This window comes from Manis pentadactyla, chromosome 1 (assembly GCF_030020395.1).
Source record: "Manis pentadactyla isolate mManPen7 chromosome 1, mManPen7.hap1, whole genome shotgun sequence".
NCBI lineage: Eukaryota > Metazoa > Chordata > Mammalia > Pholidota > Manidae > Manis > Manis pentadactyla.
In genome coordinates this window covers 234,288,917-234,309,729 of record NC_080019.1, presented here as the reverse complement: position 1 = coordinate 234,309,729, position 20,813 = coordinate 234,288,917, and the positions used below count along the sequence as shown (strand labels likewise).

The 20,813-nt window shown below is 44.2% G+C and overlaps 1 protein-coding gene across 6 annotated transcripts in view; it reads right to left on the bottom strand.

The window, feature by feature from the left end:
- RAD54L2 (RAD54 like 2) overlaps window positions 1-20,813 on the bottom strand; it is a 91,695-nt gene that overhangs the window by 61,840 nt on the left and 9,042 nt on the right. For 4 of the 6 annotated variants that reach the window (XM_036878101.2, XM_036878104.2, XM_036878102.2 and 1 more), the window contains one exon: window positions 8,111-8,303. In XM_036878101.2, the coding sequence (XP_036733996.2) occupies window positions 8,111-8,249 (139 nt within the window). In that variant the 5' untranslated portion in view covers window positions 8,250-8,303. Of the gene's footprint in view, window positions 1-8,110; window positions 8,304-15,085; window positions 15,226-20,813 lie in introns of all 6 variants that reach the window. The other 2 variants (XM_057486924.1, XM_057486938.1) reach the window with 1 other exon arrangement.

Sequence of the window (20,813 nt, the reverse complement as noted above, 5' to 3'; positions counted from 1 at the left end):
CCCACCATCCCCCTCCTGGTGTGCTCCTCTTCAGCTCCCCTGGCTGCTTGCGTCCCTCCCACACACCAGGAATGCCCTTCCTGCCTCTGCAGCTTTGCTCCTGCTGTCCTACCTGCCTGGAATGCTCTTCCAGACAACCACCAAGCTAGCCCCTTACTTCCCTCATGGCTCAACTCAAGTCACCTGATCAAGTAGGGTCTTTCCTGACCACTCTACATAAGATAGTGTCACCCCACCTTCATACTTTACCTAGTTCCCTTTCTTCATAGCACTTAGAACTTTCTGACCTACTATTTATGTACCTATTTATCATCTGCCTCAATCTATTAAAATGAAAACTCCATGAGAGTCATTTTTATTCTCTGCTCTATTCCCAAGGCCCATGACAATGACTAGCAAAGAGTCGTGCTCAGTCAGTATTACTGAATGACTGAATGAATGCACCCCTTTCCCCTGCACTTTAACACATGTTGCTCTCCTGACGCCCATCTGCTCTCATTTAGGCATTATACTCACTGGGCTACATAGTTTTTTAAGCAAACTTGACTTCTAACAGACTCTGTGAGGTGCCTTTTTAACAAGAACTTGATCTCAGCTAATGCATTTGATTAAGTCTACTCTGATAGTCTTGGAAATAGATGCTGTTCTATGGGCTACAGAAAAGTCACTTGGATTCACAGACAGATGACTAATCTTACTCAACGAATGTTACCAGTTCATCTAAAGGGAGGTCTCTAGCAAACTGTCACTAGGATCTATTCTCAGTTCTATCCAATTCCATTTTCCCCCATGACTTGCATAGTCAACAGATATGACAGAATCCATCATCCAAGCAGAACGAAAGCACAAGTCCATACAAAGGCTTGCACACATTCACAGTGGCTTTGTTAACAGCAAAAATAAAAAAGTGGGGGGAAAGGAAAGAAAAAGACAGGAAAACCCCTCAGAAAAGCAACAACACAGGACTAGATAAACAAATTGCAAATTAGGGTAGCCCCCTACAGTGGAACACTACTCAGCAATGAAAAGTAATGGACAACTGATGGACACAACATGGATAAATCTTAAATAATTATGCTGAGGGAAAGAAGCCAGACCTCCAGAAAGAGAAATAAAGAGAAGGAATATGCTATGTGGTTCCATTTATGCCAAAATTCTAGAAAATACAAACTAAGGACAGAAAGCAAATCAGTGGTTCCTTAGGGACAGTCTAGAAAGTGTTGATGATGGGGAGGGTCTTCAGGAGGCATAGGGTACTTTAAAGGGTTAGGGATGTGCTTGTCATCTTGATTGTGATGATGGCTTCAGGAGTATATACATTACATACAATTGAACCTCAATAAAGCTGGGGAAAAAAATGGAAAGAAAAGAAGAAAAACTCCAAGTAACTTTTGAACTGTATAGTACCCTGACTATAAAGCTTCAGTGGGATATAGAAAAAGGAAAAAAAATTTCAAAAAAAAATCTTGAACTTTATTTTTAATGGAATTATTTGAAAATATTTTGAGTGTACTATTGGACTGAGCAAATGAGTACATACACTAATGCTACTGGGAACAAAATTCTCACTATGGGGGAAGGGAGAGAAAGATGGCATGGGAGGATTAAAATTAAAAGTACTGTTATGAACACATGATTTTTTTAAGTAACTGTATTTTCCGGCTCTACCCACCAGAAGAGCCTACAATCAGCGACACTTCAGTAGCAATGAGCATAGGTACAGCCCAGATCTTGGTTTCTAAGTACCACTCCTCTCCAAAAGAAAACAAAATTCCTTGAAGAAAAGGGAAATTCCCAGGTTGGAACAGAGAATATATAAGCTAGGCCTGGAACATACTGCAGCGCCATACAGAAGAGGGTGTGCTCGCAAACTGCAGGGACATGCCAAGGGAACGCAGAAGTCAGCCTGAGGGGGCTGCCGCTAGCCACGTCTGGGACAAGCTGAGCATCAAAATGAACAACAGGGATAGCTTCTACCACAGTGAATTTTCTAAAAGAGAATCCAAGACCCCAATATTTTTTAAGTGCAGATAAATGCAGAAGGAATAAAGAATCAGAAAAAGAATCATCATTTTGAAGCCACCGTATCAATAACTGATTTAGGTACGAACCATAAGTGGAAGCTGAAAACAGGAGATGAGAGGCTGGAGCACAGGGCATCTCCACAGTGCTAGGGTCACAGCACAATGGAGAGGAAGGCCCAGAGTGTTCCCATACGCTCCCTGCGCCCACACCTGCACAGGCTCCCCATTATCAACATTCCCCAGGAGAGAGGGGCATCTGATACGGTGGATGAACCTACACTCTCACATCATTATCACCCAGAGCCCACAGCTTACATTAGGGCTCACGCCTTGTGGTGCACATTTTATGGGTTTAGACAAACATATAATGACACGTACCTTCCATTACAGTAACACACAGAGGACTTTCACTGTCCTAAAAATCCCCTGTGCTCTACCAATTCATCCCTTCTTTTCCCCTAAACTCCTGGAAACCACTAATCTTTTTATTTTTAAAAATAAAAACTTAGGGAAATAAAACTAAATGAAATGCCATGGAATTACAGAATGATTCTGATTTTGAAGAATTTTAAATGGCACATACAAAAAAGGACATACAATCAAATTCTAGTTAGGGCACATTCTGGTTTCACAGCAAAAAGACTGGAAAAATTACAACAAAATACCAACACCCCTGCTATCTCTGGCAGTAGTATTATGGGTGATTTTGTGTTCTTTACTTCCAAAATTTATTTAGTAAGCACATGTGACTCATAATCAAGAAGTTATTGTTAAACAGCAAAGTCAACAAGTAGTTTGGCAGTAGGGGTTTTGAAATGTTATCCAAACTCCACACACACTCTCCAACGAAGGATCTGGGACATTAGGCAATCGCAGGGTTCCTAACATTTATTTAAAACTAGTCTAAGAAGAAAAAGAAACCAAGGCTCACAATGGGGGTGTCTGACGTGGCAGGCCATAAAGACGGTGACAGCCCAGGGACCCCCTCACAGGAGGAACCGCAGCTACGAGTCCCATGATGCCGCCCCTCATACGCTCAAAGCTTCTTGACACACAAACCACCCACTCTGATCTTAGTTAAAAACTCTGGAGGCTCCCCTAACTGTCCCACATCCGCTGCTCGGAGAACATGACTTCTGTAGACCGCTGCTCTTTACTGAGAGATCCAGGCCTCAAAGTGAGAGTCTGCAGTAGCACCTGCTAGAGACCAAGCAAATAAGCCAGGGTTCCAAGAACGTGTGGGACCGCCACCCTGGCCCTACCCACTCAGGCTCCTGCCTAGCTCGCCCCAGACACGTTCCCTTTACTCAGCACATTCAAGCAGCCAGGCTCTCTACCTTCCTGATTCTTAAACAAGCACATCTGTTCCCACCCAAGGGTCTTTCACTTGGCCCTCTGCCTAGAACACTTTACCCCCTACTCTTTATATTACAAGCAAAGACAAACAGAAGTGGGTCAGAGAAAAAGCAAAAAGTAAAGTGCCTCCAGGGGAGTCAGAGACCCAGGAGTTGAGGAGACAACTTTCCTTACCCAGTGATCCACAGGGATGGGGCACAGCCAAGGCCAGCTCCCTGTCAACACAATGGCTATGCAGCAGGTGACTAAGCATGTCACATATCTAGCTGTAGTTCCAGGATCCTAGTATCCTGATATGTCAAGTAAAACAGACAAGAATGAAATGCAAAAAAGAAGGCCTAACAAGAACAGAGCCACAGACCAGTGGAACAGAATAGAGACTCCAGACATTAACCCAAACATATATGGTCAATTAAAATACGATAAAGGAGCCATGGACATACAATGGGGAAATGACAGTCTCTTCAACAGATGGTGCTGGCAAAACTGTACAGCTACATGTAGGAGAATGAAACTGGATCACTGTTTAACCCCATACACAAAAGTAAATTTGAAATGGATCAAAGACCTGAATGTAAGCCATGAAACCATAAAACTCATAGAAAAAAACATAGGCAAAAATCTCTTGGACATAAACATGAGTGACTTCTTCATGAATATATCTCCCCAGGCAAGGGAAACAAAAGCAAAAATGAACAAGTGGGACTATATCAAGCTGAAAAGCTTCTGTACAGCAAAGGACACCATCAATAGAACAAAAAGGTACCCTACAGTATGGGAGAATATATTCATAAATGACAGATCTGATAAAGGCTTGACATCCAAAATATATAAAGAGCTCACACACCTCAACAAACAAAAAGCAAATAATCCAATTAAAAAATGGGCAAAGGAGTTGAACAGACAGTTCTCCAAAGAAGAAATCCAGATGGCCAACAGACACATGAAAAGATGCTCCACATCGCTAATTATCAGAGAAATGCAAATTAAAACCACAATGAGGTATCACCTCACACCAGTAAGGATGGCTGCCATCCAAAAGACAAACAACAACAAATGTTGGCAAGGTTGTGGAGAAAGGGGAGCCCTCCTACACTGCTGGTGGGAATGTAAATTAGTTCAACCACTATGGAAAGCAGTATGGAGGTTCCTCAAAAAGCTTAAAATAGAAATACCATTTGACCCAGGAATTCCACTTTTAGGAATTTACCCTAACAATGCAGCAGCCCAGTTTGAAAAAGACAGATGCACCCCTATGTTTATCACAGCACTATTTACAATAGCCAAGAAATGGAAGCAACCTAAGTGTCCATCAGTAGATGAATGGATAAAGAAGATGTGGTACATATACACAATGGAATATTATTCAGCCATAAGAAGAAAACAAATCCTACCATTTGCAACAGCATGGATGGAGCTAGAGGGTATTATGCTCAGTGAAATAAGCCAGGTGGAGAAAGATAAATACCAAATGATTTCACTCATCTGTGGAGCATAAGAACAAAGAAAAACTGAAGGAACAAAACAGCAGCAGAATCACAGAACCCAAGAATGGACTAACGGTTACCAAAGGGAAAGGGACTGGGGAGGATGGGAGGGAAGGGAGGGATAAGGGTAGGAGGGATAAGGGGGCATTATGATTAGCAGACATAATGTGGGGTGGGGGGCACAGGGAGGGCTGTGCAACACAGAGAAGACAAGTAGGGATTCTGCAGCATCTTACTACACTGATGGACAGTGACTGTAATGGGGTTCGTGGGGAGGACATGGTGAAGGGGGGAGCCTGGTAAACATAATGTTCTTCATATAACTGTAGATTAATGATAACAAAAAAAAAAAAAAGAAGGCCTATATGCTCTAAAAAGATGTGTGCACTGAGTCAGTCTGTGTCCAGATCTTGATTGACTTAAATCAGGGCTTCTCCACTAAGGGATCCTAAATGCCAGCAGAAAACATTCTTATTCCTCTGGGGCAGCATCCAAAGCACTCAAACTCTACAGTTTATCTGAAGAAAATCTTATTTTATCTTAAAAATGCATGTGAATTCTGATTTCTGTGCCCTCATTTTCATTACCAAAAAAATTGTTAATTCCTTACCAGTTAAAGCACTGAACCCCCAACCTAACACCACCCACCAATCTTCCAGTAGAGCTGACACTCCAACAAGCTCTACCATGTTCATCCTGAGGGCTCATGAAATCTCGTACCCCACTGTACCCGGAGGAACCAAGTTTGGTAATAAAACCACAGGAAAGCAGTCATTCTTAGGATAACCAGTAAGTTCTTTAAGTCTACAGGTCTGACTGGAGCTTTGTTTTTTTCCCAGTAAAACTCCTTTAAAAACCATGCTATTGTCTTAGCTGAATGAGATTGTTTACAACATAGACCAAACAGCTTGAATAAGTGGTGGCCCCAGGACCCTTTCTGGAGAGCCAGGCAAAACCAGAGAAATGGGCATAGGTAATGAAGTAAAAAAAACTGGAGGAAAAGAAATGAGCATCTGGATTTTCCTTGCAAATAAATACTCTACAAGAATATGAGCAGCCTAACAGAAGTGTAAGGGGTGGGTGATCATATCATTAATGAAGATTTATTGTACACCCAGAGAACAATGGAAATTTTGGCACAAAACCAGGAATTAGATCCACTAATCCGGATGCATGTTAATAAGAAACACATGAAGTTCTTGCTGAATGAACATATTAAATGCTGAGCATCTCCCCCTCCCCTCCCCCAACCTTTAGTGCATATTTAGGTCCAGAGTTAGACTAGAGACAGACTTATAGGGCAAGTTCACTTCAGTATCTCATTGGTTCAGTGCTATGAATCTTATGCTACTTACTCTGCATCACACTATACCAAATACAACTAGATTTCTCACAGCTATTCCTAATTTGAGAAGAGCGGGCTGCTCTGCACATTAGGATTGAGGGGGGACCATCAAGCCAAGGCAGGATGGGCAAAACTGAAGAAATCAGCAGGTCTAGGATATTTGGGCAAAACTGCACAGTGTTCAGGATGAGAGGGCCACGAAGGCTGGAGGAGCTAAAACGGTGGCAGAATAGCCACAAGAAACGGAAGTATCATTTTTGTTTGAAGGGGACAGGAGGGGTGGAGCTCTAACACCATAGTGCAACATAAAAATGGTCCTTGAAGTCAGATATCCTGACAGAGCAAGAGGAAAGAAATGGAACATCACTCTGAACTGTACAATCAATAAATCTTTTCAAATTATAAAAAAATTATTTCATCTGAGAACTGTATATATTTTTTAAAAAGCTCCAACTGCACAGCTGTACTAGTCTGAGATAAATCACTATTTAGTTTTTGCCACTTTTAAATAAATAATAGTAAAGTACCCAGAAGCACATCTTATAATTTTTTAATAACTAAGAATCTGATAAGGAGAAAATTCCAAGAAGCCAGGAGGGAAGACAGTGTGGACATATCTATTATATTCACAAGCAGCATCTAAAATCCAGTGGAAACCGGACAAGAATGCTACAGTTGCCTGAAGACAGATTTCTGAGAACCCAAATGACAACAAGCAATACAGACACCTGGGGACTCCACCTCAGGAACCATGAGAGCTGAGCAAGGCCTCACATCGCTATCTTCCATTGCGTCGACAGAGTCTACTTCCAAGACAGGAAGGACCGAGCCAGCTTCGGAGACTCCACCTGAACACACCAGTGGTGGACAGCAAAAGAGGCTACCAGGGAAAAGCAGGGTGAAAGGGTAACTTCCCTGCCAGAGGTGAAGTGGAAATGGGGCAGAGACTTCCAGACAGTATGAATGAGGGCTGACGGCCCCTGAGCCACTCAGCAGGGGTCAGGATGAAAGAGGACTAACATCGTCCCAGAAAGAGGGCCTGGAAAGCGGCCGGGGTGGCCCCCTGGTCTCCTGCAGCAGGTGCCAACCACCTACCGCACGGCTCCTTTCCACCAGGGCAGGCTGGTACAGGCAGACACAGGCTTTATTCCTCATGTGGTAGGAGGCTGACAAACAACTAAGCTCAACGCCACGGGAGGCTGGGCTTCACTGAGAAGCCCTGTGGCTGGCCAGGTGACTAGGGCTGAAGATGAAAGGAAAAGCCCAGCCAGTGCCACCTCACCAAGTGGGGAGGCAGCAGGACGGTGAGCCCTGAAACCACGCTCGCCCAGAGGGGGTGCCCAGCTACAAGGAACAAGTCACAGTCAGCGCAAGTGGTGGGAGGCAGAGCAGCCCTGCAGGAGGTGCAACCAGCTTTCTGGAATGAGAGCCTATCTGAGCTCTCTCTCCACATAATTCCCTCCTGTCCACGCAAGCAGAAATCTGAGTATGATTTCAGGAAACACAGACCTTTCACAGTCAGCCTCACGTCTCCCTCTGCCACCTGATGGGCCCACAACCCCCAGACCAGAGTCTGGCCACCAGGCCTCGGCCACTGCCTCCTCCCTGCCTTGGGCAAGCACACTGCACTCTCACACGGTGGGTCCTGAGTCTGCACACCTCTCAGGGACAGGCTAATGCTAACAGTGCTGCTGCTGCAGCTCTAAAGTGAGGCTTATCGAGAGGAACAACGGCCCATTTCCTGAGAAGGAGCACATGCATTCATTGCTGCAGTGTCCCTAGTCCCTACCTCTCAGTGTGGGTGCCCTCAGCAGTCCAACTGCAAAACCACCTCTCCCAGTCAAAAGTCCATAGAAGGAAAGAGAAGGTGACCCCTGCCACTCCCTGGAGCCACTCACCACCCAGCAGGTCTTCCTCGCCGTCCCTGCCGCACTCCTCCACTGCCACCTCCTCCTCCTCCTCCTCCTCTTCCGCATCCTCCAGCTCCACGTCCGGCTCCAGGTCTGGGTCGCTCCCTGAGGCGGATTCGTCCGACATGGCTCCCAGAGGTGCTCAGAGGGCATTACCAACTCATGGTCCACTGCAGGGGTCCTGGAAGGAAGACAAGAGGCATCAGAATCACCGTGGGCTTCACTTAGGAGCATGAATTTTTCAAAGAGAAAACACCAAGGATGAATTCCCTGAAGCTTTTCGAAGCAGGGCAAGCTAACAAACCCAAATCTCCATCTCCCCAACAACTCCACTGGCCCTGAGATGTGTGTTGGTGACTCTGCCCAGCTCAAGCTTTTCTTAGCTGCTCGGGCAAAAAAATATCTTGAAGTTATCAAACAAGCAAACTCTATACCCCTCAGAATTCCCATTTTCTCATCCCTTCCTGCATCATTCCCTGTGTCCTACATGCCAACTCTCCATATCCATCTACACATACACATGTGTATGACTATACAGCCACAGGCACTCTGCTAGGCTTTGGGGACACAACAGGAAGCAGCACAGAGCACGTGGGGAGCACTGGGCAGCTGGTGTGTGCCAGAGGAATTGTATTATCAGGGGGCGGGGAGCAGGGAAATTCTCCCAGAGCAGAAGCCAGAGGAAGCAGCCGCCACACGGACACCTGGAGGGAGTGTGCTCCTGTCAAGTGAGCAGCGCAGCCTCCGGAGCCAAGTGCTGGGAGTGCTCAGGGAGTGGGGAACACGTCTTGCCTGCAACTTGTGTGGGAGACAGGCCACTCTGCATCGCCGGAATGAAGGGCTTCTAGGGGGCAGCTGGCTATTCACCGCACTGTCCCTCCCGACAAGCATAGCTCAGAATGCCCCTGATGCCAAGGTTTTTGTTCACGAAGCTGAAGAATGAGCTCCACAAACACTCCAGGTAGGAGAGCAAGGTACAGGCTTTTATTTAGAGATAAAGTGAAAGGACAGAGCTCCCGGCTCACACCAGGAGGGGACAGAGAGTCCAGGGTGGTGCGTTGTCTAGGGGTTTTATAGGCAGTTGAGGATTTTTCGAGAACATGTTAAAAAGCTTAGGGGTGTGGACTTATTAAGTGGTCCCAGCATATTGAGAATTAACTTAAAATAGCAACTTCCTGCTCCGATGATTTCTCCCTGAGATACCAGCATCTTGGTCTGGGGGCATATGAAACAAGGCCACCTGCTCAGCCCCCAAGGTGGGCTGAGGTATTGTTTGCTAAAGAGGGAGTTAAGAATTTCTAACATCTTAACTTCTTGGGTATTAAAATGCAAACTTATCTTTAAGGTGGAATCCTTCTTGCCTTTTACTGTGTTGCTTATGGCTGGGCCTGCAAGCTAAATTAGTTGCCAGTTTGCAAAATCACCTCATCAGATCTGAAGAAGGAAAGACAGCACAGAGGCCTGGGCCTTTCAGCGTGCTAAGGTGAATCTTACACATGATTATAAATGATTAGCATAATAAAAACATGTGCTACTCTTCTTTATCTGGGGAATATTAACTGATCTCACTGAAGAATGACTCTAGAGCTGAATGTTTAACACAAGAGTTTTAGTAGGGGGTTTCCTTGCATGTGCTCTGACTGCAAATATCCTGCCTTGCTTTTCCCCCGCACCCCCCCCAGGCCCTCACCCTGCTCTGTTACACCCACGGTCCCTGTCTCAGTAGGGGGTACAGAAGGCAAAGGCCATGATGAACTAAACCCTGAGAAAACATTTTAAAGAAAAAAGTAGATGATAGTTAATTTGAAGAAAGATGGTCAAAGGGAAGGCAGAAAGGCTAGTGATTTATTCAGTCCAAAGCCTAGTACTTTCTGTGGCAGTGACACTGTGCCAGGCTCTGTGTGCATGATGCATATACAAGCGTCAAAGAAGAAAACCCAGATGCAGAGCAAGAAGCCATAAGGCTGTCTCCAAAACAGAAAGAATCAACAAAAATGTCACTTTTGTACACCAAGGAAGTCTGTGTCCAAAAGCATGAATAAATACCAAATAAAATCCAATCATAATTTTAAATGATATACCTAAAACAAAAATGGAAATGACACTATTGTCCCTAGGAAATTTACAATGAGTTTTCTCCCTTAATTACACTTAACATTTGCCCTAAACACATCTACACTCTTATTTGCTGCCTTGGGGACACAGGATCTGTTCACCCTAGTGCAGTCAGGGGTGCCCTCTGGGGCTGCCCGGTATCTCTCCAACCAGGTGGGCCTGAACCCTGGAATCAAGCCCTAAACCTCAGCCTCAGCAGCACTCACCATGTCACCACCACCACCACCCCGCCCCCAACCAGCGATGGTCAACTGGGAATGAGGAATAAGGTGGGGCGCCTAGAGACTGCCAGACCTCAAGGACAGAGACTCCAGGCCTGCGTTTGGGCAGGAGGGCTGATGGAGTTCTTCTGACTGCTCAGTCAGCAAGAAGTTATTAAACATTTTTGTGACCTACTCGCAAGTGGACACTGCCGCAGCACTGCAGGCAAAATAAAAATGCCCAAAAAAGAGAAGGGGAGTCAGCGAGAGACAAAGGACAGAATGAGGAGCCAATCCTTCCCCCTGCTCACCACAAGGATGAGAAGTGCAACCCACTGTGACGTAACGGTGGCGCCGGGCCAGAGGCCCAGCTCAGGCAATGGTGGCATCTGCAGTTTTACAAACCCAGGGCCACAGGCTGCAACTTGCCACCCTGATCAAGAAACTACTGAACAGCCCACATCACAGCCATTTCCAGAATCTCTTCATCATCTCTCCCATTAACTAAAGCCAAAAAACACTGGCTTCCACAACAAACAATTCTCATAAATGAACCTCTTCACATTCAAATATCCCCATTTTGTTGTTGTTGTTGTTGATTTCCTTTATTTTTTATTTTTTATTTTTTATTTTATTTATTTATTTATTTTGTTATCATTAATCTACAATTACATGAAGAAAATTATATTTACTAGGCTCCCCCCTTCACCAAGTACCCCCACACACACCCCATTACAGTCACTATCCATCAGTGTAGAATCACTACTTGTCTTCCCTGTGGTGCACAGCCCTCCCCGTGCCCCCCACATGCTAATTATACATGCTAATCGTAATGCCCCCTTTCTTTTTCCCCGCCCTTATCCCTCCCTTCCCACCCATCCTCCCCAGTCCTTTTCCCTTTGGTAACTGTTAGTCCATTCTTGGGTTCTGTGAGTCTGCTGCTGTTTTGTTCCTTCAGTTTTTTCTTTGTTCTTATACTCCACATATGAGTGAAATCATTTGATACTTGTCTTTCTCCGCCTATCTTATTTCACTGAGCATAATACCCTCTAGCTCCATCCATGTTGTTGCAAATGGTAGAATTTGTTTTCTTCTTATGGCTGAATAATATTTCACTGTGTATATGTACCACCTCTTCTTTATCCATTCATCTACTGATGGACACTTAGGTTGCTTCCATTTCTTGGCTATTGTAAACAGTGTTGCAATAAACATAGGGGTGCATCTGTCTTTTTCAAACTGTGCTACTGCATTCTTAGGGTAAATTCCTAGAAGTGGGATTCCAGGGTCAAATGGTATGTCTATTTTGAGCTCAAATGTCCCCATTTTAAGATAATCCTGTTCTTAATTAAAGGTCACATCATTATGTTATTTTTGCACTAGGTTGAATATGACATACCAGGGAGGGCATAGATTCTTGACTTGATATTAATATTACACAACTCTTACAATAAATAAAGTATTACAAGTATAAAAATAATTACATAGTAGAACTTGGATGGGCTCCTAGAAAATGCCGCTCACCTAGAAGGATGGGAAGGACCCATGCAGTTGTACCACTATCTTTAGCACTGCTGCCATCCTGATCAAGAACTATGAAATACACGCCATTTCAAATTTCAGAATTAACACAAACCAGGATTAAGCATGCCATTTTATAGCTTCCCCACGGAGTCCACTTTTGCAGCCAAAGCCTGCAAAATCATTATCGAAAAGAAATTATTAACTGAGAGTGCGTACTTGACTGCAAGGCACACGAGTCATGAAGGCAAGGCAGCACCAGAGGAAGCCTCCTGATCAACAGCTCCAGGACCCATCCGGCAGGAATCCACAAAGGAGCGCCACAACAAACAGGGTACATCTGACAAGTGGGACAAGGGCTGCCTGCTGGGCACCTCGGCAGAGGAGAGACCCTGCAAACTCTCTCACTGTGACACACCAAGAAATACAGATGAAATTACAAAAGGCACCCATTTTAAATGCACAGCTGTTTTTACAAAAGTAGTAGAAATCCCCAAAGACCAGGAATGAAAGGCACGTCGAAAACACAGACAAATTCTCCTGAGAACTGCCACTACAGCAGTCCTAGGGGAGGAGAAGAGGGCAGGGGGAGATAAGAAAGAATGCCTTGGGCTCAAGCTAAGAACGGGGGCTGTAACCTCTACATAAAGCCAGGACCTTGATGAGCTATACTCTCATGAAGGAGTGGTCCAGAAAAAATCTAACCACCAACACAGAAGACAACACAAAATCTCAACCTAGGTGGAGGAGGGAAAAAAGGTATCCAATGGGAGTGTGTAGCCATGAGTCTGCCCCTGAACCAACCTGAGGTTGAAATATGTATTTATTTACATGGTCCAAGAAAGTAATCAAAACTACAGGGTCCCAGGAAAGTGATACATCCTGGCTGCCTAGAAGCAAATGCAAAACATGTCTGGGACATACTTCAGCCTAAGCCACATAAGATCCCACAGATAAAGCCTTACTGAAGATGAGCTCACAACCCAAAAGTACAAGCACATGAGGGACTAATCAAACAAAGTAAGAGCCAGCAGGGTCAACTAAAACTAGTTACCTAAAAACTTCTGACATTGCAACTACCAGATTAAAGGAGGTAAACTACACACTATCTCAAAAGATGCAAAAAAAAAAAGCTCTCATAAAATTCAAAGCCCGTTCATGATTATTAAAGCAAACAAACTCTTAGCAAATTAGAAGAAAACTTTCACCACATAAAGGGAGCCTGCCAAATGCAACCACCACATTTAGTATGAGACACTGGAGGCATACCCTTTAAATTCAGAATCAAGACATGGCTGCATGCTAACAATATTTCTATTAACATCAAATAGGTTCTAACCAACAAGTAAGACACACACACAGAAAGCATAAGCATTGGAACAAAGAAGGAAGATCATCCACAGTCAAGGATTATATTATTTCAACATAGAAAACCTACAGGAAAACTATTAGAAATACAGAAGAGCTCAGTAAGGTGGCTAGATGAAAGAGCAATATACAAAAATCTATTTTATTTCTACATGCAGTCAACACCCATTTACAAAGTGTAATTTTAAAAACACCATTATTTGTAATAGCAACAATAACCATATAGCATCTAATAATAAATCTAGGGAAAAATATGTAAGACCTTTGCAGAAAAAAGTAAAACACTTCACTTAAATGCAATAAAATACACCCAAATAATCGGAAAGATGTAACATGTTCATGGATGGGAAAATACCATTACAAAATGTTGATTTTCGCTATAAACTCAATGCACTTCTAATCAAAATCCCAAGTCACAAAATGTGCCATAAACTTCACTACATCAAAAATGAAAATGTCTGTGCAAGGAAATATCATAAACAAAGCAAAGAAACAATAAAATGATTAGTATCCACAATATATGAACCAGTAAAATGATTAGTCACTAGTAGCCTAACCCTACATCCCAAGGCCTGCGCCATCCATTCCACTTCATCTCCTCATGCAGACATTTTATACTGTCACATCACCACGAGATGGGTGAGTACAACACGACTGGATATTTTGAAAGGCCACATTTGTGTAACTTTTATTACAGTATATTATAACTGTTATATTTTAGTATTGTTTTTAATCTCTCATTGTGCCTAATTTATAAATTAAACTTTATACAGGTATGAACGTACAGGGCTTGGTACTATCCGAGATTTCAGGCATCTACTGGGCATCCTGGACAATTACCCTGCAGAGAAGGGAGATTGCTGTAATCAATTTTTTTTTTGGTATCATTAGTCTACAATTACATGAGGAACATTATGTTTACTAGACTCCCCCCATCACTAAAGTTCCCCCCACATACCTCATTTGTAATCAGTTTTTAAGAAAGACTTGAAAATAACCACAGCGTGTTTAGGGAACTGTCCGAGAGAACTTCAGCGAGAAGGAACGGCTGATGATCTCACCACTCTTCCCTTGTATGCCACACTACTGAGACGGTGTGGAGGACAGGCTGATACTATGCCACCCAGTAACTAACCCTCCCCCAACCCGGACCTTTCCCACAGTCAGAGAAAGTCACTACTTGCATTATCGGCAGACTTAAGAATCAGTTTAAACTCACTAAACGTACTACCAAATGCTAATGCACAGAGAAGACTTAGAAAGCAATAAACCCTTCTCAGCAAAAGCTATGGTATTTCGACATTCTAAGTGCTGAGCCTAGTGATTTTGATAAATACTCGGAGAAGGGAAGGGGGACACATGGAGGTCATGACTTAAAAAGCAAGACATACTTTTACTAAAATGCACATTCTCTGTACCCTGACATAAAGAGGCTCTGAGATCTGGGCTCAGGCTGTTCTACGAGCTGCAGAGAAAGAATAGAAGCGATGACTGAGAACCAGCACATGGAAAGCTCATACACTCTAGGAAACCTAAGGCATTACCTAAGGATACAGCCTCTGAGGGTACTAATCAACAAAGAACAGTGAAGAGTAACAGAGGTCCCATTTTCAAAAGGAAGAAAAAGATCACTCTTCAAGGATAGTTCTAACACATCCAAGCGCCAAAATCAGAAAAGCCTCAGATTCTGTTACATCCCTCATGCCAGAAATTGACCCTTACCTACTCCCAAGTTATTTAAACTGACAAGACAGCTCACCATTGTGGAGGTTCTGGTGGTCTCTGGAAGGTCTCCTTCTAGACAGGTGGTCTCTGGAAGGTCTCCTTCTAGACATTCTAGAGACTAGCACCTCCAAACATTCTGTTCAGCTCAACAAAAATTTCTTCAAGAACTATCATCTACCAGGAACACAAAGATGAAAGGCAAACACAGGTCAGTCAGGTCACAGGTAAGAGTGAGGCCCAAGTGAGTGTGAAAGAAAGAACCGGACAGAGTTAGGTAATGAGTAGGCAGAAGACTAGACATGCAACCTGGAGATGACGGCAAGGGGAGGGCAGGGAAGAGTTCAGACAAAGCAACCCTAGGATCAGTGCCTCAGGGACATGAAAGGAAGACTGTGTATAGGGAAATCTAGGAAGTTTGTATTGCTAGAGCATAAAGGGGGGCATATTAAGGGAAGAGTAGAAACTGAGCCTGAAAAAGTAACAGGGCCAAATCCTGTAGCACCCTGAACACATGATAAGGAGACAGGATTTTACCCTACATGGAAGATCAGATCCACATGATCAGATGTGTCTTTCATTAAGGTTACTCTGGTCCACAGAATGTTGGATGGAAACATAGGTATAATACAGTTCCAAACTGAAAACAAACCCCAGCTCATTTTTCAGTGTGACCTTGGGCGAGTCACTTAATCTCTCTGGGCCACAGTTTCCTCACCTGCAAAATGAAGGTACCCCCTACCTTCAAGGATTATTAAGATGATTTAAGTGATAAATAAATATAAATGTAACCTGTACTATGAAGACAGTTCAGTATTTAGCATATTGTAAGTTTGAAACATGGTTTGGAAGAAACATTTGCTGCAAGAAACGTGGAAGGTAGAGTAAGAGAGGATAGGAAAGGTAACCACTGAAAAAGCCAGAGGGAAGGCCAGATTTGAGAACCAGTTAGGAGGTGAAATAAACAGGTCTAGTGGACAGCAAAAGACAAAAGATGCGTGAGGCTTCTCTTCCAGTGTCCCTAACAGGGCCTGGGGTGCTGCTTGCTGTCACCTGCTCCTCAGACAAGATGCCTGGCATATCCCAGCTGCTACTATCAGCATGGCTGTGGAGGCAGCAGTGTGTCATGGAGTGGGAGCTCTTTGGTGCCACAGACCCACAGGATAATGGCGCCACTTAACTGGAGCAAAGTACCTGCCTTGCCCTCATCTGGGGAAACAACACCCACCCTCTCGTTGCTGTGAGGGCCCTGCAGCGTATGACCTGTGTAACAAGCACTCAGTCACTTAGCACAACACAAAGCCTACACAGATGTGAAGCTTACTGTATGGCGTCTATCATGAAAACTACAGTCATATCACAGCTCCAGCCAATCTGGAAGCCCTGGGATCGGAGGCTGCCCAGTGCACATCGGTATGCTGGTTCTCATGTAGGCAACCCAGGTTCCACTTAGAGATAACCAGTTTTTATTTCCAACACATGTGTTACGTCCTCCACCATAACATGTGCTATCTGATTTCTAAACAAATAAAACTGGTTTCAGAGAGCTCATTTCTGGAGCCAGCAGCTGGGATGCTGTACGATTTTACCCAAAAGTTAAGTAAAAACTGGGTCCCAAGCTCAGAATAGAGGTATTCCTCTCAGACCAAATTGGATAAACCAAGTCTACCAACAGTGGGTGGACAGAGAATAGGGAAGGGAAGAATATGGAGACAGCAAGAATAACCCACACCTACAAGGCTCACCCACAGCCAAGGGTATCCAGTGTTGAAGCAGTCAGATGAGGCAGTTACCAAGTGTAAGACTGTCTGGGACATGGAGAGTCTCCCAGTCAGGCCAGAGAAAGGAGTCACGTAAGCTGTAAGAACCACATGCTCTACCCACATTAAGATTCAAGACTCCTTAGGGGAAGTTAGGCAGCTGGAGATCTAACCTGGGCAGAAAAAACATCAGAAGGGACAAAACTTAAAGACATTACATGTGGAAGAGCAACAGTTTCCACTTCAATAGGCTATTTTCTTGATGCCCCTACTATCTGATGTCTCATAAGGAAGGTATCGGTCTTATGCTTCACAGGCACTCTTTGACACTTTTGCTTACGGAAAAGCAAGAGAAATGAATCTCCAAGGGAGAAAAACTTGCTAAAATGCCCTCAGCTCTTCATTTTTTTTCCCGGGAGAATAGTTACCAACTCATCACCACACAACCTAAACCATTTGCCCGTGGTCAAGAACCCTGTAAACACACAGGTGTGTCGGCCCCTGTTACCTGCACCGACGATGACTGCACCGCTGCCTGTGGGGGCTCACTCCCGGGGGAGACTGTGAGGAGAGACTACCTCCCTAGTGAAAGCATCATTTCCTGTTCTCTTTTTTTTCCCTTTTGCAAAGTGTATGGTTGAGTTTAATAAGGTGAAATGTGAGATGTGATTCCATTACATAATTAGAGCACCTCTGTACTGGGAGTGCAAAAAGGGAATCTTAGCGTTGGCAAGCTTCCTGTCAAACTAGCTAAGGATACCGGTAAGACTACGTTCAGTAAGTACTGCATGAGCGATAGAGACCCCAAACACACCAGAGTTCAGAAAAGGAAGCAGTAGACTCTGAGGTTTGGATGCTGTTGGAAGGCTTCCTGGAGGAAGCAGAGCATGAGACAACCTCTGAAGCAAGGCAGAACCAGACTAGTGTGGAAGGGAGGAGACATTCCACAAAGGAATCATGGCTTGGATCTGAAGAGCGCAGAAAAGGCAGAAAGTGTCAGGTTTTCTGGAAAGAGAGAAAATGATTCATCAGTAAATACAGACTAAGCACCTGCTATTGACCAGCACTGGTCGGCACTGAAGCTACACAGGTAAGGGAACCCAGGTTATAGAGTGATAAACGGATCCCTGCAGGGATCATCCAGTCACATGACACAGATATGTAAACCTACATCATAGCAATCTGACAAGTACAACATATGGCTATGGTCCTTCTTCCATCAGGTGACAAACAGATAAATGAAACATGCATATCCACAGAATGGAGTACTTCTCAGCAATAAAAGGGAGTGAAGTACTGACACACCCTGCAACATGGATGGACCCTGACAACACTGTGCTAAGCAACACAAGCCAGTCATGGAAGACAATATAGTGTGATTCCATTTATCTGTGATGCCCAGAATAGGCAAATCCATAAAAACAGAAAGCAGATTAGTACCTGGGGGTAGAGGAAAGAAGACTAGGGAGTGACTGCTTAATGAGTATAGGCTTCTTTCTGCAGGAACAAAATGTTCCAGAACTAGACAGTGGCAATGGTTGTATAACCTTGTGAATACACTAAAAGCTACCGAATTGAAAATTTTTAAATGGTAGAATTTATGGTATATAAAGGATTCTCAGAAGAGGCAACAGATCTGAATATTAAAGGCCACACAGAGCTTCATCCTTAAGCAGAGGAGGAAGATGTCATTCAGGGAAGGGGAATGGCATGTGCAGAGGAACAGTTCCATGGGATTAGAGGCTGGGGGGAGTAAATGGGAGGCTACAAGACATGTCAAGTTGACAGGCCAGACCTTGACCCAGCAGTGCCCTAAGGACCTTGCTAAAGAGTCTGAACTTTGTCCTATATGGAGATTGGCAAATATGTAGCACTTGGCACCACTTTCCTGTCTGTACCCCCGGCAGACATAACTATTATGCCATTGAGCCCTTCACCACTGAGCTCAGATGTGGACTCAGTATGTTTATTTAGGCAACCCTCCCCACAGTCTTTGTGGCCCCAGCAGGAGCCACTGAAGGATCTCAAGCAGGTGAATTTTGTCATATGAATTTGCAATTTAAAAAGCAGTCTGATGGCTATATGGAGGCAAGAGGACTGGGTAGGAAGCTATTGCATCAGTCTTGGCAAAAGGTGATGAGACCCTGAACCACAGCAATGGCAATGAGAAGGTAGCAGAAACTTTAGAGACTAAGGAGGCAAAAACATAAAGCCTTCAGTAGCTAAACAAAGCTCCATGAGGGCAGCCTTGCTCACCTCCCTCTCCCCAACATCCAGCACAGAACCTGGCACATAGGAAGGACACCACAAACATTGACCAAATTGTTAAGTGCCTTATCTACATTTTCTCACTGGATCTTCACAATACCACAAGGAAAGTAATGTTATCCCATTTCACAGATAAGGAATCTAAGGTTTAGAGAGGTTAGGTGACCTGCCCCAAATATACCCAGCTAGAGTAGTAGAATTCTATTCCAACCCAGACTTCAAACTCCAGACCACAGGCTCTTATCCACGGCCCAGGTTTCCAGTTTGATCAACAGGGCAGGTAAGCCTTACTGGTGAGATGTCAGAAACAGCTGCAAAACAGACTGGGGTCAGAGATAGAGATTTGGGTATTCTTGCCACATTCAGCTAGCTGAAGCCTCAAATACGGAAGATGCACAGGGAGTGTGTATCAGGGGAAAGGAGCCAAGGGTGGCCCAGACCATGAGAGAGCAGAGGAGAGGCATCTACACAGAGCTTCAAAAGGCAGGGAGAGAACTAGCCAAGGGAACATACTACCTGGAAAGATGTGCAAAGTAGGCATGGATCAAGAGTCAAAATGCCACCGAAACTTCAGAGCCACGGGACAGAGGGGTCATCAGAGCCGCAGAGAAAGACAGAATTTAGTAGTTCTAAAAGGCACTGGAGCCTGCCTGGTGTTTTCTAAAAATTTCAGGATATCAGAATCTGGGTTGTTTGTTAAAAATACATAGTATCCCAATTCCCACCAATAGTGATCTTGGACAGGTGACTCAGTCTCTTTAAGCCTGTTTTTTCATCTCTAAACTGCAAATTAACAGCATCAACTTCATTGTGTTATGTCGAGGACTTACTGTATGTGCTTTAAGGAATTAAGCCCAGGGGTGACTGTGACACCATGCAAAAACTGGCTATTAGGAAGCCCAGCTACAGAAACCACAGGAGGATTCTTAACTGGAGAGAGGTGGGTGAAAGGCAATCCTTTCAGACGGCCTGCAGAGCCAAGAGACTAGAGGGAGGAAAATCGGTCATCATAATCCAGGACTAGACCTGGAGGGCTAGGGCCAAGCGGAAGACAGAGAAGCCAGAAAGAATGGAGCAGAGCTAAGGCATTACCAAGGAAAACTCAACAGGACTTCCTGCACAGAAAAGGGAGGAATTAAATATAACTCTGAGACCTGAAGTCCCGGCAAATGCAAACACAAGGGCACACACTTCAACAAAATCAGGAAGAATGGAGGGGTTGCTGACGGGGTGGCAGGGGATAGAACCCATGCAAGATGTCTGATAAGAGGTGAGGGCTAGAAAATAAACACATAAAAGAGCCAACTGGCAGTAAACATGTTTTGAACAAGAAGCAGTGGGCCAGTTAAGAACACAGGCTCCCAGATGAGACAGACTGGGTCAGAGTCTAGCACTGCCACCTTCTAAGACACTAAAGTTGCTCAATTTCTCTAAACCTAGGTTTCTCCATTTACAGCATGAGAATAACAGTACATGTCTTGTATAAGATTATTTTTTTAGTTAAATGAAAAAGAAATTGGCACACTGGCTGGCACATGGGACGTTAGCTTTCAAGAAATGTTGATGATTACATTTAGCGACTCCATGATGACAACAGTATTACCAGCTACGCTTTGGAGACACTAAATTGTAGTACTCAAAAGAGTCAGAAAATCTTCCCAACTCTTAGACAGGACAGGAAAGCAGAGAATTCTCTGAATTTTGAGATCAAGAAAAGAGTACCTGAATTAGTACCAT